This window comes from Ammodytes marinus, assembly GCF_949987685.1.
Source record: "Ammodytes marinus genome assembly, chromosome: 9".
Classification (NCBI taxonomy): domain Eukaryota; kingdom Metazoa; phylum Chordata; class Actinopteri; order Uranoscopiformes; family Ammodytidae; genus Ammodytes; species Ammodytes marinus.
In genome coordinates, this window is record NC_137213.1 from 13,243,126 (window position 1) to 13,259,559 (window position 16,434).

General features: G+C 40.6%; 2 protein-coding genes across 2 annotated transcripts in view; both read left to right on the plus strand.

Annotated features, from left to right (window-relative positions):
• LOC307255347 (uncharacterized protein) overlaps positions 1-14,040 on the plus strand; it is an 18,670-nt gene extending 4,630 nt beyond the window's left edge. Inside the window, exons 4-24 of the mRNA XM_080034028.1 lie at positions 393-610; positions 690-857; positions 966-1,119; positions 2,204-2,316; positions 2,697-2,846; positions 2,971-3,072; positions 3,473-3,679; positions 4,008-4,109; positions 6,729-6,783; positions 6,900-7,066; positions 7,253-7,462; positions 8,005-8,115; positions 8,251-8,386; positions 8,488-8,563; positions 8,649-8,829; positions 11,313-11,460; positions 12,257-12,393; positions 12,564-12,737; positions 12,842-12,959; positions 13,144-13,297; positions 13,470-14,040. Coding sequence (XP_079890154.1) covers positions 393-610; positions 690-857; positions 966-1,119; positions 2,204-2,316; positions 2,697-2,846; positions 2,971-3,072; positions 3,473-3,679; positions 4,008-4,109; positions 6,729-6,783; positions 6,900-7,066; positions 7,253-7,462; positions 8,005-8,115; positions 8,251-8,386; positions 8,488-8,563; positions 8,649-8,829; positions 11,313-11,460; positions 12,257-12,393; positions 12,564-12,737; positions 12,842-12,959; positions 13,144-13,297; positions 13,470-13,611 — 3,023 coding nt within the window. The 3' untranslated portion in view covers positions 13,612-14,040. The remainder of the gene's footprint in view (positions 1-392; positions 611-689; positions 858-965; positions 1,120-2,203; positions 2,317-2,696; positions 2,847-2,970; positions 3,073-3,472; positions 3,680-4,007; positions 4,110-6,728; positions 6,784-6,899; positions 7,067-7,252; positions 7,463-8,004; positions 8,116-8,250; positions 8,387-8,487; positions 8,564-8,648; positions 8,830-11,312; positions 11,461-12,256; positions 12,394-12,563; positions 12,738-12,841; positions 12,960-13,143; positions 13,298-13,469) is intronic.
• A 131-nt stretch (positions 14,041-14,171) lies between these two features.
• LOC307255889 (guanine nucleotide-binding protein G(I)/G(S)/G(O) subunit gamma-5) lies at positions 14,172-16,411 on the plus strand. The gene is made up of 3 exons (XM_080034707.1): positions 14,172-14,322; positions 15,158-15,300; positions 16,127-16,411. The coding sequence occupies exons 1-2, from the start codon at positions 14,242-14,244 to the stop codon at positions 15,281-15,283; spliced, it is 207 nt and encodes a 68-aa protein (XP_079890833.1). The 5' UTR covers positions 14,172-14,241; the 3' UTR covers positions 15,284-15,300; positions 16,127-16,411.
• Positions 16,412-16,434: the final 23 nt, after the last annotated feature.

Here is a 16,434-nt window from a genome sequence, read left to right on the forward strand (position 1 = left end):
TCTATGAGGGAGTTGTAATCTTGCCATACAATGTCATAGTATAAAATCTCGTAATTTAACTTGTATTCATCAATGTTTGCTGTCATGATTTAGCCATTTTTTTTTATCAATGGCTAATGATGCTGCAAATCCCCCTTTGTTGTGGGCATTTGTAGAGGATAGCTCATTTTTACTGCATTTAGTTAACACTTTTAGGAGAGTTGAGAGAACGACAGATGCGAGCACATGCAGGAGAACCAGTTTGATAAACATCAGAATGACTGGAATGGTTGCCTTTCTCCTCCTGCACATTTCTGCGGTGTATTTAAATATTTTAACCACACGAAAAAGAAACAACATACTGCCCAAAACTGTCTTCTCTATACACATGTAATATAACCTTTGACCTCAAGGCTTGATGGAGGACTCTGAGCCGCTGTTGGCTGTGAGGTCAGGCGAGAGGACGCAGAACGGCCAATGCAGGTGGAGCCCCAGCACTCTGCTGGTGGAAGACTTCAGGCGGAGGCTCAAGTACTTCTTCATGAACCCCTGTGAGAAGTACAGAGCCCGGGGTCGCAAGCCATGGAAACTGATGTTGCAGATATTAAAAATTGCAATCATCACAGTTCAGGTAGGCTACGGAAGTATTTGGTTCCAATTTCTTTTGTTTTCACCGGGTAGGATACAGAAGTATGTTCTCTCCATTTCAGTTGGTCTCTTTTGGCCTGAGCAACGAAATGATGGTCACCTTCAAAGACGAAAATCTGATGACCTTCGGGAATCTGTTTCTGAAAGGATACAAGGTTCACCGGCAGGAGAGCTACGCGTTGTACACAAAAGCAGATGTGCATGATCACATCCACTATGTCATCAACAGGGTGCTGAACTTCTAGATTTCACATTGCAGCTTACCATAATATCACATAGGAAAATTCAAGGCAAAATTGTTTGTATTTCACTCTTATTAACATATTCTTTATCTTCAGTACATCAATCTACAAAACCTGACGGTAGGCAACCTTGCATACGAGCGTGTTGATGGGAAATACACTCCTCTGTCCGTCTGTCAAGAGTTTTACAGAAACAGCTGCATTGATCCTGGAAATGAGACCTTTGACATTGATCCGCATATAGAAGAAGGTACGAAAACACAACACTTGTGTCTAAATACATGTAAATGCAATATTAAAAAAAAAGCACCTTTAAACATGCAAATAGAGTCATGATGAGTAGCTGTGGAACATGTGTATTTATGTTTTATAACCACCCTGGGCTGTATCCAAGATACATTATACATCTATGGAAGCTGATTCATGGCATGCATGGAAAATAATCAACAATGTAGATTTACTCGTGACTCCATGAAAAGAGGAAGCTTGTGCTGTTTGTAGCCGAATGCTGAATAATAAATCTGCTGAACCATAGAATGAATAACTGGTGTAGCTGCTTATGAACCTCATCCTTGCTATTTTCTCCTAACAGACTGTATTGCCATTTATCCGGTGCAGTCGTTAGACAACAGCAGTTTGGCGACGCGTGTGAACTTTTCCTTAGATTTCACAAGGTGACTCAACTGAAAATACTGGTTTCATGCCAGGCCACAAGCGTGCCGCCTGCTGCTAATGTGTGTGCTTGTGTGTGTGTGTGTGTGTGTGTGTGTGTGTGTGTGTGTGTGTGTGTGTCTAGGCTGCTGTCAGTCAAAATCTACGTCACACTCAAAACCATCAATCTGCAGACTGTGCGGCACCACGAGCTACCAGACTGTTATGACTTCCACATAATGGTCGGTGACAGCATCTCGGCATCCCCTCCCCCCCCCCCCCCCACACACACACACACACACAAATAACTTGCATTGTGTCTTAAATTAATTTGATTTTTATATGATTTTTTTCAGATCACGTTCGACAACCGTGCACACAGTGGGCAGATAAAGGTTTATGTTGAAAATGACGCAAGCATTTATGAATGCAGAGACTGGAATGTTGAAGGCACCTGTAAGTTTGACCCTAACTCAATTTCTTCCCAAACATTGATTTAATTTAACCCAGACAAATTAATTTAATAATAATAAAACCCCATGTGGTTGTTTTTTCAAATGCCAGCAGGGGGCAGAGTGACATTACTATGTAAGCATTTTAAACCTGTATGATCTAACCAGCTACAAGTAAAAACAACACTAAATGTCTAAAGTTGCCTGAAATTGGTGGTTCCTGGTTTGCAGCCGGTAAGAACGACTATCTCCTCCTGTCGTTTGACGCCGTGGTCATCCTGGCTTGCTTCTCCTCCCTCATCCTCTGCATGAGATCGGTCGTCAATGGCATCCAACTCCAGTTTGTAAGTTGTGAAAAACCAGTGAAAAGTACAGGAGTTTGTGTACATTAAGATACTATTACAGGCCGTATCATAGACTACTTCAAGTAGTTTTAGATTACAATATTTAAATTTGACTAAGCCACTAATAAATAAATGAATAGTATGTACATGGATTTCATTTTCTATTTGGAAAAAAGTCTTTAAAACACAGACAATTGGACTAAATTACTAAGAGACAAAAAAGCAGCCGATTTGAGCCATTTCTTTATCCGATCAAACTTACTTTGAGTGAGTTGCTGAGGTGGCACTCGTAACTTCAGGATTATTTTTGAAGTGATCATAATACCTGTATTTGTTTTAACTGATGTCTTTCACAATATCTAATAGTTTGTCTCGTGCAGGAGTTCAACATATTCTTCCACGCCTACTACAATAAAATTGTGACTTGGGAAGACCGCATGGAGTTTGTGAATGGCTGGTATATCCTTATCATTGTGAGCGATACACTGACCATTGCTGGGTCTGCACTGAAAATTGGAATACAAACAAAGGTATGTTATAATACTCATTGAACTTTACTGGCAATGTTTGGAGAATGATCTGTGAAAATGAACCTGTTGGCCTTATTTATATGATGTGTTGTTTATCTATTTGCTCTATCTCTACCTCTGACAGTACCTGACTAACTATGATGTATGCAGTATCCTGCTGGGAACTGCCACGCTGCTCGTCTGGGTCGGCGTCATTCGTTACCTTGGTTTCTTCAAGAAATACAACGTAAGAGTTTCCAGGGCACTGCTTTTTTCTTCTTCTTCTTCTTTTTCTTTTCTCAGCCAATCTGTTTAAAGATAACACATGCATGTTCAAAAATGAGCTGAAAACCTTTATTTCTTTCTAGATATTAATCTTAACCCTGAGGGCGGCGTTCCCAAACGTGATCCGATTCTGCTGCTGTGCAGCCATGATCTACTTCGGGTACTGTTTCTGTGGCTGGATCGTCCTGGGGCCTTACCATGTCAAAGTATGACCATTTCAATCATAACTCTGTTTCAAATGTCAGTGGGGCACTAAAAAAATCTCCCCCGAGTATGGAGGAGATCTGTTCCCACACTATCATATTAAAAACTTAATCATGGAAGCATTTTTATTTTATTTTTTTACAACTATTTTTTTTCAGTTTAGAACACTCGACAAGGTGAGCGAGTGCCTCTTCTCTCTCATCAACGGGGACGACATGTACGCCACCTTCCTGAAGATGAGAGCCAAGAGCTACATGGTGTGGCTCTTCAGCAGACTCTACCTCTACTCCTTCATCTCCCTCTTCATCTACATGGTGCTCAGCCTGTTCATCGCTGTCATCACTGACACCTATGAGACCATCAAGGTCAGTCCCAGTCCTGCTGCATTCACACACTGTACTGAGAGATCATTTTAGATCTTGCTGCAGAGAGAGTTTTTTTCAGGTCATAGTTTAAAAAATGTATATGGGTTAACAGGGGCTTAAGGATCATTTGCACATTTGATACATAGCCTACTTTGTAGAGAGTCACTTTTCACAGTTGTAAAAATATCAGATTGAGCTTAAGACAAATATAGTATTAGAACAACTTATAACCATGAGACAGAACCAATTGGCAAAAAAGAAAAGATGTCAATACTATTTTCTCTCACTCCAGTACCCTGATACTACACAACTGTTCTTTTCCATCCAGCATCACCAGCAAGACAAAGTGCGGGTGTCCCAGCTCCAGGCCTTCATAGCAGAGTGCAGGGACCGGCCCGAGTCAGGATGTTACCAGACTGATGAAGAGCCAGTGTCCTGCTGCCTCTCTGCATGCTGCATTGGATGAAGACAGAAGATATGGCTCCTACCGAAGAGTAGGCAAATCATAAGGCGACTAAAAGTCCTGACTGTCTGCAATTGGAGTTTGATGATACTGATGTGTGAAGATGTTATGATGTCGGATTTGCTGTATTGGTGCTATGGCGAGTAAATGGCGTTTTTTTTTTTATGATATTTTTTGGCATTTTTTATGCTTTATTGATAGTGTAGAGACAGAGTTGAAATGGGGCAGAGGGACATGACATGCAGAGAACGACCACGGGCTGGAATCGAACCCGGGTCCGCTGCTGGCCGAGGCCCATGGGGGGGACGCCCTACCAACTGAGCTAAGGGTGCCCCGTAAATGGCGTTTTTGAGATATTGTTTTAAATATTGTAAATTTAGTATTGGAATTGGTATCAGTGTTGAATAGTGCTTTTTAAAATTATGTTTGCACATATTACAAATAGAGGACCTTCTGAACAAAGCAGGTAAGAATAAATAATTTGTGTTTGGACTAAAAACCTTGTCGTGATGGTCATACCTGGGAATTGGAAAAGAGGGGAGCTACTTCTACGCTATGCTCAGGTTCCCGACGTAACGTAAATTGGGAGCTCGTCGGGAATGCTAAAATATATTCTTTTTTTTAAGATAGATTTTCATGTGACCTTAACTTGACAGTTCAGGTCACAGAGTACAGTGATAAATTCCTCCTCAGCTCAGTGATCCATTCAAAAGATATGGATAAAGGATTAGTCTGAGATTACCTGATGAAGGAAAAAAACTGAAGAGGAATTTCATCCTGACACAATAACTGTATTATGCGTGACTTTTTCAAGCACTTGAGTTATTTATGAGAAAAAGGTGAACAAGGAAAGTAGATTTTAAATGTTAACACTGAATGTACTACTGAAAGAGCTACCCAGTTACAATATAGTTACTCTGTGTAGTCTCAGTGGTTTTACTCAGTGTAGGCTTATTGTTGGCACCTTTTTATTTTTTGCCAGTTAGGTTGATTCTGACTCATAATGATTAAGCTATTCTAATATGCTATCTTATATAGGCCTACTATATTTATTTTCAGTTCAATCTTTTCACAACGAAAATGAAAAATGTAAATACATTGTTTCCCACACTGTGTCAAAGGTCTCTGCAAAGTATGTTTCGAATGTATGGCACATTTATTTTACCATTACATGACCTTACCTTTCGCAACCACAAGGGGCGCAGCTGCTGACACCTGATAGCGTCCTTCATTTGCATAATTGTCCACTTTGCACGTGTTATCCAATGCACGGCTCAGATACTAGTTGCCTGACGACGCTGCCTCCAATAACAATGACGTTTGGTTTGAAGCATTTGGGAGAAAAGGCTTCAAAAAAAACACAACCAGCTTGAGCAGCCCTGGTAGACAGTCCGACCTACCTGCTGTCGATGCATTTGTTTTGACTGCATTCACAGAAACTATTTGGTGAGAATTTTTTTTTATTAGCTACAGCAGGCTGAAGTCGAGACGAAGCCTACGGCGGTGGCTGGTTGGTTTAACTTTACCATCATCAACGGACTAATCTACCGGATTGAGTTGACCCATTTAACTACCGTACCCGTGACGTGAGTATGTTTAAAAGTTAGCGTCCAGCTAATATCCAGTTAGCAAACAATGCAAACTATAGTCAAGAACATTAGCAACAGAAATGTGTAAATTGTGTGTTATATTTAATGTATTAGTGAACATCAGATGTACCTTACAACATTGAAACATTGGGTTAAGTGGCCTATCTGAAACGTACTACAATAACAGCGTTACGCCACAATGTGTACATTTCACTATAGCCTTGTAACACTCCTGGGTTTAGCTAAAAAAGGTAGCGTATGCTATTTTTTTTTGTAGTGTTCGTCTCGTCCAACAATAGCTAAACAATAACTATCATGGTATAAAAACATATTTTCAACACTTATAATGTTGAGGTAAACTTACGAAATAAAGTCAACGCCACACTTGACGAAGTTAGACAGTGTAACTGAGATAAAAGTAGTGAGTGTTTTCTGGGTGTGTTAGATAAGAGAGTTGGACAGGGAGTTTAAAGGGATGCACACGCTGACATGGCAGCCACTCCTCTGTCCACTGGTATTTCTGCCCTCCTCGTCAACATGCGGCTGCTCTCAAGCTTTCACTGGGGCATTGCTGAACGTGGCTGCAAGGTTTTTGAAATGTTCCCCTCAACACACACATGTTGAGACATTGTTAAATCGTGGGGAGTGGCAAGTGGAGATATCTGGTTCAGCTTGTTTTCACCAGAGTATGTCAAGATTATAATATTGTCCCGGAGGCTCAAAAGTTTAAAAAAATAAAAATGCACTCTCACTGAGATCATTGTACTGCTCTGCGATTTAGTTGCCAGTGACCAATCGGAGGGCTCTCTTAAAAAACCCAATCTGCCCCAAAATTAATCCTGTGTGGCTGAAGCAGATTATCTATTGGCTGTCCGTCTCATCATGGCTTGATGTTCCATTGCAGGGCTGGATTCCAGAGGGAGCCTGCGATCCACGGCCTGACTGTTAAATAATCCGCCTCCCCAGGGCGTTGATAACTCATGACCTAGTGTCCTGATGTGTCGGTGATATGGGAGAGTGGTGGACAACTGTGCCAATAGGGACGTCTATGGGTACATTTCTCATTTCATCTGTGCTTTTTATTTAGGAGGATGGGCTAGGGATGACCCATATTTTTTTGTTCTCATTTTCGAGCATGTTCTAATTTTTCTGTTTTTTTTTTTTAAAGGAAACTATGAGCTCTCCAGCATATCACAAGTGACGATGTCGCCCTCGAGACAGAACAACTTTGTGTCAATGTACTCCTCTGTGCCCCTGTCCAAAAGCTCCTACAATGTGATAAGTGCCTTTTGCACCGAGGATAATGTTCCCCAGTGCATTTCATACATCAATCGGGTACGGAAAAGCCCTGTTTTATAATGTGTATATATTGTTTTTAATTAAAAGGGAATTTAAATCCTTCACATTAGATTTGCTGCTTGATGCTCATTATTGAAAACATATTACCACTTGACCTTTTTCTTAATTGCTGTAGAGATCTTACACTCCCACGGTGACAAGAGTCCTCCTTTCTTTTCACAGGAGCTCTCCTCATTGGGCCTCTCCTCCCCATGTATCGAGGCCAGCTCACCAGGGGGACCCGGCCTCAGAATAGTGCCAGCTCTGAATGCCATGTACGACCTGCTCCAGATTCACAGACGAAACATGTGCAATTTAGAGGAGATGGAAACGGAACAGCTGAAAAAGTCCAGTTCCTTCGAGCACATGCAAATCAACAACTCCAGGCTCAAGGTACGTATGACATGGCGCCGGTCTGTGGATAATGACTGGCTACACACTGTATTATTTGTAAGGTGCTGATAAAGACTGCTGACCACTATATGGCAGAGAAGAAAACGTACAATTTATTCTTACAGACAATTTCCTCCCTTCCCATTCCTCAAAAAGAGAAGTTAATGTGAAAAAAAAAACGTATACAAAACAAGGACAAACCTTGGAAGTACTGTGCACAGAAGTCTTACTCATTTCTATAATTTTGAACAGTACATGGTCATATTCCCACATTTCCCAGCATTTGAGATAACAGAACATTATCTTCTCTTCTCCAGTGTAGAGGTCAGGGTGTCCTACTGTGTCACACTAATTGGTGTCGAGGTAGTAGTGGTGCAGTACATTTTCAACTTCTTTATTCTGTCCATCGGATCCTCAGATAGCACACACCAATTGTTGGGATTGGATTTTGCTCAGGAATACGCTATTGCAACCAACTGCATTTGCAAAACATTGCCCCCTTACTCTGCTCCTAACAAGAGTAATGTGCTGTTTCCTTCCAGGATCAGTTGGAACTGTCCATAAGGGAAAAATCTGGTCTACATGAGACGGAGAGGCAGCTACAACTCAAGATCAAGACCTTGCAGCGCTGCTTGAAAACAGAAAAAGACGAGGTATAATTTGACTTCTTATCTTTTATAATTAACCATGCAAGGTTTTTTTTCTATTTTATTTTCCTCAGTTCTACATATGTGCAGCTAAATACCAGTCCACGAGTGTAACTTTTACTATTCAATCATCTTGTACAGGTTCAGAAGCTCCAGAGTATCATAGCCAGCCGTGCCTCCCAGTACAATCATGATGCCAAGAGAAAAGAGAGAGAAGCTGCAAAGCTCAAGGAACGCCTGGGTCAGCTGCTCATCGACAGAAAGGATAAGAAACTAGGTACATATGCAAGTCTTCAGCAAAACTTCATATACTTTTCACTTTACTCTTGGAATTTCACAACAAGTTCATTATATTTTGCCCTCGCGCCACCAAACAAGCAATGGACGTACTGAATTGCTTGGGGCGGTCAGACGGAAAAAGGAGCCACTGGAAGACAGCCAAAGCATCAGCCAGGTATGGTAAAAGCTGACTCGTCACTTTTATTGACCATGTTTGTAGACTATGTCAGACAACTGTGTTTGTGAATTGCTATCTGCAGCCACGAGGGTGAGATGTACAAGTCCTTGCTCGGCGACTACGAGGCCAGTCAAAGGTCCTTGATGCTGGAGAACGCTGAGCTGAAGAAAGTCCTGCAGCAGATGAAGAGGGAGATGATACACATTCTGAGTCCACGCCAGGCCGCTTCTAGAGGAGCAACTGCTGATGACTGTCAGGAGCAGGTATGTATGTATGTATGTATGTATGTATGTATGTATGTATGTATGTATGTATGTATGTATGTATGTATGTATGTATGTATGTATGTATGTATGTGTATGTATGTATGTGTGTATATTCAATCTTTATTTGTATCAGGGACTATGTACAAAATACATTCAACTTAATCAATGAAAAAGATGCTTAGTTCCAGATTTAGCTTAGAGGTAAATTCCATCTGTAGTCCCCCAGGTGAACAGAAACAACAACAAAACAAACAGACAAACCTATTTCCACTACAAATGGACCAACAATGTTTGAACACCCATGTGGACTTATGTACACAAGGGCACACCCATATACACACATTATATTACATCCAATGTTATAAGACATGATGTTTAACCCATTGATGACGGCTGCTGCGCGATGCCACATTGTATCTCCTGCCTGATGCTGCGTCACGCAGCATTGTTACTTTATCTCATTTTCATGGCGTGCGCAACATAGAATGCACCGTCATTGGTTCAAATACACATGAGGTGGGTTTTGTTGATTTTTTTTAAGACCACGTGACCACCCAAAAAATGTGTGGTTTGCCGAAAATCACGCCAATCAAAAAATAAATAAATAATCATTTAAAAAATACGCCAGCTGTGTCGGCGATAGTGTATTACAGAACAGTTAGTGGCGTTCGGAGCGCAGCATCAAGGTCTACTATAGGCTACTGACGAAAATCACACAACACATTGCATCTATTTATTAACAATATTTATGAATTTAGGCTATATTTTGCTGCTCCAACTCAAATTCAGCCCAGCCAGGCGATAGTTAAGTTTCAGTTTTGTTTTCATCTCCGTGGTATACAGCCATTTGGACCAGCTGATCGGCTCCCGATAGCAGGAGTCAGTCTGTGTTCCAGTTGCACTGGGAAATCGGATTTATGGTGCCAGTGATAACTGAACTAAATAATATAATAAAATAAAGCTATCTTCTCCTTCCTATATCTGTCTATCTTTATCCCTCCACTGCACACTCAGTCACTACTATCCATGCTAAAAGGAAGCAGGAATATAACCTCGTTTAGCACATTATTTTTAAATATTTTATATTATTTATTCATTTTTTTTCTCCCCCATCTAATTTTGACGATTTCTAGAAAAATGTGTTGGTTTGTAAGCGCTAAGGGAGCATGTTTAAATAAAACCTGTGAACCTTAACTTTTAAATGAATTTATTTCATGTTTCTATGTGCTACACAGGCTTAGATATTAAGGTTTTGGTAGACTTTACAATTCATACTGTTTTTTCAGAAAACCCTCAGGCATTAAGGACATGCATCCTAGATTGCCATAGTCATCAATGGGTTAAGAGTTAAAGCGGATACGAGTAACATTTAAATATCTTTTAAACAACCTCATGTTTCCTCTGATAATCATAAATTACCTTTAACAGCAAACGAGACCATCAGTGCAAAGAAAGACGTTTTTATATAGTTTTTATTACTGCTTTTGGTCTGGTCGCACACCCAGTCCGATTTTCGGTTCGCTCGTGCAGGCTCTATGGTCACATATCCGTATTGGTTGCAGATTTCAGTGTGGCGCTGCAACGCGATTTGAGAAGCCTATCCCTCCAGGTGAGGGAAGGGGAGCGGGAGCCTTGTTTGAGACAGTTATTTGTCGTCATAAATGACTGATAACGGGGCTGAACCATCAAAGAAAAAAAAGAGAATGCAATGAAGAAAAGCGAAAAGGGAGAGTGAGTGATAGGCGGGCGGGAGGACGTTGCCAAGCAACGTGTATACAATTTCACGAGAGCGAAACTAGACTGCTAAATGAATGAGCGGTTGGTACTAACACAAAGTTTGCTTTGCTTCACCATCATCAGATAACCATTATCTGAAATAGTCATTATTTACATCAACAACACAAACACATTACCTCATCGTGATCCATAGTCTACTAACTGCCGTCTCTCATTCATTCGCTTTCTGTGAGGACACAGCTCCGTGAGAGAGAGAGTAGTTAGGTGACGCTGCTGAATCAACTCATTGCAAGCAGGTGTGTGTACTGACTGGCATTAGTTGATGCAGTGTCAAAACCACTCTCACGGAGCCGAAAAGAGTGCTCACACTTTCAACACACGAACATGCACTATATTGCGCCCTTCTCAGTCCACGCTCACGCGCCTGGCACGAGCATTTGTGACAGCGGGCGTCGTAAAAATACTACCGCTTTTGTCCAAAGGGGACGCCAACGTGCCATCTTACTCGTAGTGCCTTTAAGCTAATTTTGGCAAGACATGGTACAAATGCACAAAAAAAAGACTAACTGGACTAAGGACTATTGCCTGACATTCAGGGGGTTTCTGATGGATAGACAACTTGAACTTACCACTTGTATTCTTTTTGTAAATATTGACATTGAAATTGTACCTGTGAGCATGTTCATAAAAGGTTTTAATGTTGAAAAGTGAGCCCGTTTGTGTCTGTATGCTGCTCTACTCAGCTGGATTCGGATGGTGAGGACAAGGCGGGAGACTCTAGCAGGGAAACACTGGACCAATCTTGTGAACACGCTAGGGAGCAGCTCACCAACAGCATCCGCCAGCAGTGGAGGAAACTGAGGCACCACATGGAGAAGTTAGACAGCCAAGGTACACGCATCATCATCGCATAACCTGACATACTGGAGAAAGTAACTGAAGTTCTTATATTAAATATCTATATTAAATGTTTTGATTAGGGCTGTCAAACGATAAAAAAATTTAATCAGATTAATCACAGGATTCTGTGGATTAATCACGATTAATTCTACCATTCGAAATAGGCCCAAAAACAAGCAGATCAGCGCAGTCCCGGTACATCCACCAGTTTCCTCCGCTACAGTGTGTGTGTGTGTGTGTTTGTTTGTGTGTAGCCAACGTTATGTTGATGTTACGTATTAATCACACACACCTCTGAAAACTGCAGACGTTTGTTTCCTCCCGTGAACGGAGTAGAATGTTTCTCCTGTTGCTTCCGAGAGCAACTGCCAGCCGCGACACAGACGTGGCCGTTAGCAGCAGTTATAGGTCCGTGGTTACTAGTTTAAAACACAGACTAGCTGCTGCTATGTTTAGCTGCGCTCAGCTACAGATCCTGGGTCAGCCACAACGTAAAGAGTGACTGTAGTACAGAGCCGGTGGGATGCACGGGGCGGTTCATTCTGCACATGCGTTATAAAAATTAACGCCGTTAATTCCAGAAATTAATCACCCTGCGTTAACGCGATAATTTTGACAGCCCTAGTTTTGATATATGAAACTTCTTCTTTGACAGACTAAATGTGAGGATATTTAAAAGTGTGATTCTGGAAAAATGTGTAGCTGGTAACCGCAACCATTTACAAACTATACACTATGGCCCAAAGGAGAGTTGGATTATGAACTATTGATGTGTATGCTTACCAAGCCTCACAAGTGCAGAGTCAGCTGGAGTCCAATACAGAGGTGATACCGAGGGAGACTCACGAGGACGAGATGGAGAGGATGAGGCGCGAAGTGCAGCAATGCAAAGAGTTTATTCACGCCCAGCAGCAGCTTCTCCAGGTCAGTTTCGGGATGCGTTTTGTCAATTTATTGAAAATGTTAAAATACAAACAAATTTAAGCGTATAAGCAATAAAAAACAAAATGAAAATAAATGTTTACTTAACTTGTCTAAGATGATAAAAGCGTGTGTGTGTGTGTGTGTGTTTTTTTTTTTTTTTGCCTATGCAGCAACAACTCAACACTTCGTTTGACGATGAGACAGCCGCTCTTCTTAATGACTGCTACACACTGGAGGAGAAGGAGCGCCTCAAAGAGGAATGGAGGCTCTTTGAGGAACAGAAGAGAAACTTTGAGAGAGAGAGAAAGAACTTCACAGAGGCTGCTATTCGCCTGGGGAGAGAGGTACTCACATTTTCTGATGTAGTATTCATACATGCACTGTTGTAGTTGCATTGAAGCCTATTTTTTATTTTCTTCCTTTTTATTAATCTTTTTGTATTCCACAGAAAAAGGCCTTTCAGGAGGACCAGGCTTCTTGGCTCAAGAATCAGTTCTTGAACATGACTCCCTTCACAGACCGAAGGAGATGTTCTTCGTCTGACGGTCAGAGTGCCTTATCAATCAGTAAGTCGGATGATTTGTGGCACAACTACCAGTAGTGCTACAATGATGACCACATGATTTGGAGAATACAACATTTGTCAGAAAACTAAAATGAAACTTATATTTTTTATTCAAACTGAATGGAAACACAAGTGACATTACAAAAACAAATTATTTGTTTATTAATATTAATTTTGCATTTTAGGAAGTGAGCCAGAGATAAGTATGTCTTCCACGAAAGCTCAACTGGCCAAATCCTCAACCTACGCGACATTCTCTACTCCGAAACATAGACCAAGTTCCACCGGGCCATCCACTACCGAACTGTACCGCACACTCCGCCTCATACCAGACAGCAGGTATAATTCAGTCACTCTATTACTCTTGTCTGTCTTTATTGAAATTTGTGTTTGCAGAGCTGGGATTCAATTTGTGGAGTCTTACTTTAATAGGGAGTGCTTCAAGCCAGTGAATTACATGACAGTTTAGTGCGAGTGCCTAAATAACAAACTTTTTGTTTCTCCATTTCAGTACCTCCAGTCATTCAAACCGAGGGTGCTGGCAAGACTCCAGCAGCATTGAAGATGGAGACACAAAGTCCAAAAACAGAGCTCGACGTGGCGACCCCTTGAGTATCTTCTCTTTGGGTGAAGACCAAAACAGCCTCACATGATGAACCTCGAGTGCCTTTTTTTCCCCTTTTCCCTTTTACCAATCCATGGCTGAATTCCATCACTACTGACGAACAGTACATTTTCCTTTTTCATGCCCATGCACAACTCACCAAAGCTGATCAAACAAGAAAGCACTTTAATGATTCTGCCAAATTTTTTGTTTTTGTATGTTTAAACCGAAGCTGACAGATTGACAAATCAGATTTTAAGCTAAATTCATCACAGAGTAGTGAAAATATTGGGGTAAAAATCTCCACTTTTACGTTAAATCATATTGACTGTTAAGTTTTAGTTTAGTTAAATTAACTTTAATGTTTACATATTTTCAATGTATAAATTATGAGTATAACTTTAATGGAAACATATATTGATCTTGCATAAATAACGATCCGCTCTGCTGGTGTAAATGCACAATAAAGATATTTTTAATGATACGGTTTATGTTTACTGTCTTTAATCCTGCGCCCACTAGTGTATTCAAATGGAAACTGCAGTCAGTCACAAGTGTGAACAACCGGAATCCGGATGTCATCATAATTTTTTGCTTTTGTCTCAGCATCCAGCCCACAATCCCACCCACCGTTCGGCGTCTATTTTCTCCACCTAAAAAAGGAAGAAAGATCTCGAGAATGTCGGGTTCCTCTAATCTCGTGGCCATGAAAAAGGTCGTACAGCAGCTCCGTTTCGAGGCGAGCATAAACAGAGTGAAGGTAATTGATGGGCTTGTTGTTTTCTGATAGAAAACTGGTTTTAAAGAGGGATATCTCATCCGCTAACAACGCTAGCTGCTCCTGAAGGCTAGCAGCTATACGCTCAGTTAGCCGCTAGTCAACAAGCAACAGGGCGTTGTTTGGTGCGAAAGATAAGTATTTTCAGAAGTTTGATGCGCACAGTAGTCTCTCAACGTCTGGAAAAGTGGATATTATGTCGAGACATTTCGCTAGGAGCTACAATAAACTTGATAACTAAAAATATACTCGTGTTAGTAAAACTAACGGGTGTCCAACCACTTGAAAACAAGCCTGTTGAATTCATTGTGTTCGCAATACAGATAACGCATTGTTCTCAACATTTTACTTGGTAAAATGAAGTCACGAAGCAAACTATCAGGGCAACTTTCAAGACCCATTTACCAGATAACATGAAGCAAGGATTTAAAAAGAAATGTGATGTGTTTAATTCGACTGGAATCCAGGGTCATCATTGTTGGGTTGTATTTTGAATATATTAAAAACATAAGATTACTACATTGCTTTTTGCATTTCTGTAATACTTTCTTCATTCTTGCAAGTGATTAACGGTGCAGAGGTCAAGATGGCCTGACTTTTATTGATTTAAGCTTAAAAAACACTGGATCCATCCTACATATCCCACAATGCACCGATTCCACACCTCTTTCCTGATGTCATCATGGTAACATCCTCAGGCGCTAGAGAAGTCACTATACCACTGTTTTCTTGAGTATTAGTAGTACTGTGAAATCAGTAGAGTGCCCATATGAACCCAGTGTCATGGTGGTTTACATTTTGCTTCCCTTATCACCAGGTCTCCCAGGCGGCTGCAGACCTTCAACAGTTTTGCATGCAGAATGCCTTGCAGGACCCCCTGCTCACCGGTGTGTCCTCCAGCACCAACCCTTTCAGGCCACAGAAGGTCTGCTCCTTCTTGTGAAACCACTGTGCTCATAGGTCAGTCCGCCGCCCTGTCGACACATTCATTTCAGACACACACTCACACAACTAAACAGAAGTGCTAGTTAGCGTTGACTTTCCCCCCCCATTTTGAGCAAGACAGAGACAGGGGTTTCCCTTATTTGCTTCCTTAAAATGTAGTGTGTGCCTTTTTAAATGAAACTCATTTGCTATAATGACATGAGCCTTTTATTTTGAAATGTTGGTGGTTTCCTCCACAAAAAACATCTATACATCCGTCGAAACCTCTGACCTTTCAGCATACTTTACTTCTAGGCTATCATTGTGTTTGTTCCAAAATGTGTATTGTAATATTTTCTCCTTTTTAAAATGATGAAACACGCTTTACTTAGCTGGTCACCTAGGAAACCATATTGACATGTTAGTTTCTATATTCCGATAACTATTTGGATGCTTTGAAAGAACTTCCCAATGTTGAATTTACTGAAATGTTTTGATATGTTAAGCTGTAGAAAACGGATTATGGTACAATACAATAAGGCCATAAGATAACATTGGTGGATTGACAGGATTCATAAATGTATCTTTTACAAATCAGCAAAATGTAAAGAAAATAAATAAATTGGCATGTTTTCACATATTGGCCACACATTTTTAAGATATATACTTAAACATGTGCAACTTTATTTTTAAAACAATGTTAAATTATGTTAAAAGTTGACTCCTGAACCATTTTATACACACAACTCAACCTAAAAGTTGAAACCTATGATTTATTTATTTATTTTTAAACAGACAAACCCACTTCAATTGATGAACTCCTAATCTATTTTGTCTCTGCTTTTATTTCCTTGTTCTACAGGCCTTGATTTTGAAGCTACAGGGAAAAGTTGACCTCAACACTGCTCCTCATGCCAAGCCATTATACTGCCACGGGATCTCTTGCGTGTAGAACACATTGGAATCATGTCAGGAAGATTACCATCTATTTTCAGCCACAGTAGAAGAAAGGAAAACCATTTTTATTTTCCCTGGCACAGTATGATTTTTGAGTCAATTATTGTGCCTTTTCTATTGTTCTATTTTAGTCATCACCGTTCTGGACTTTTTTGTATTTAATGAATAAAAAAACAAACATTCTTTACTACTCCAATGTTTTATTGATTGTCA

Bases quoted from the DNA above. Each gene is read 5' to 3' on its own strand.
- LOC307255889 (XM_080034707.1), top strand. From the start codon at position 14,242: ATGTCGGGTTCCTCTAATCTCGTGGCCATGAAAAAGGTCGTACAGCAG. The intron at 14,323-15,157 runs GTAATTGATGGG...CCTTATCACCAG, and splicing joins CGAGCATAAACAGAGTGAAG to GTCTCCCAGGCGGCTGCAGA.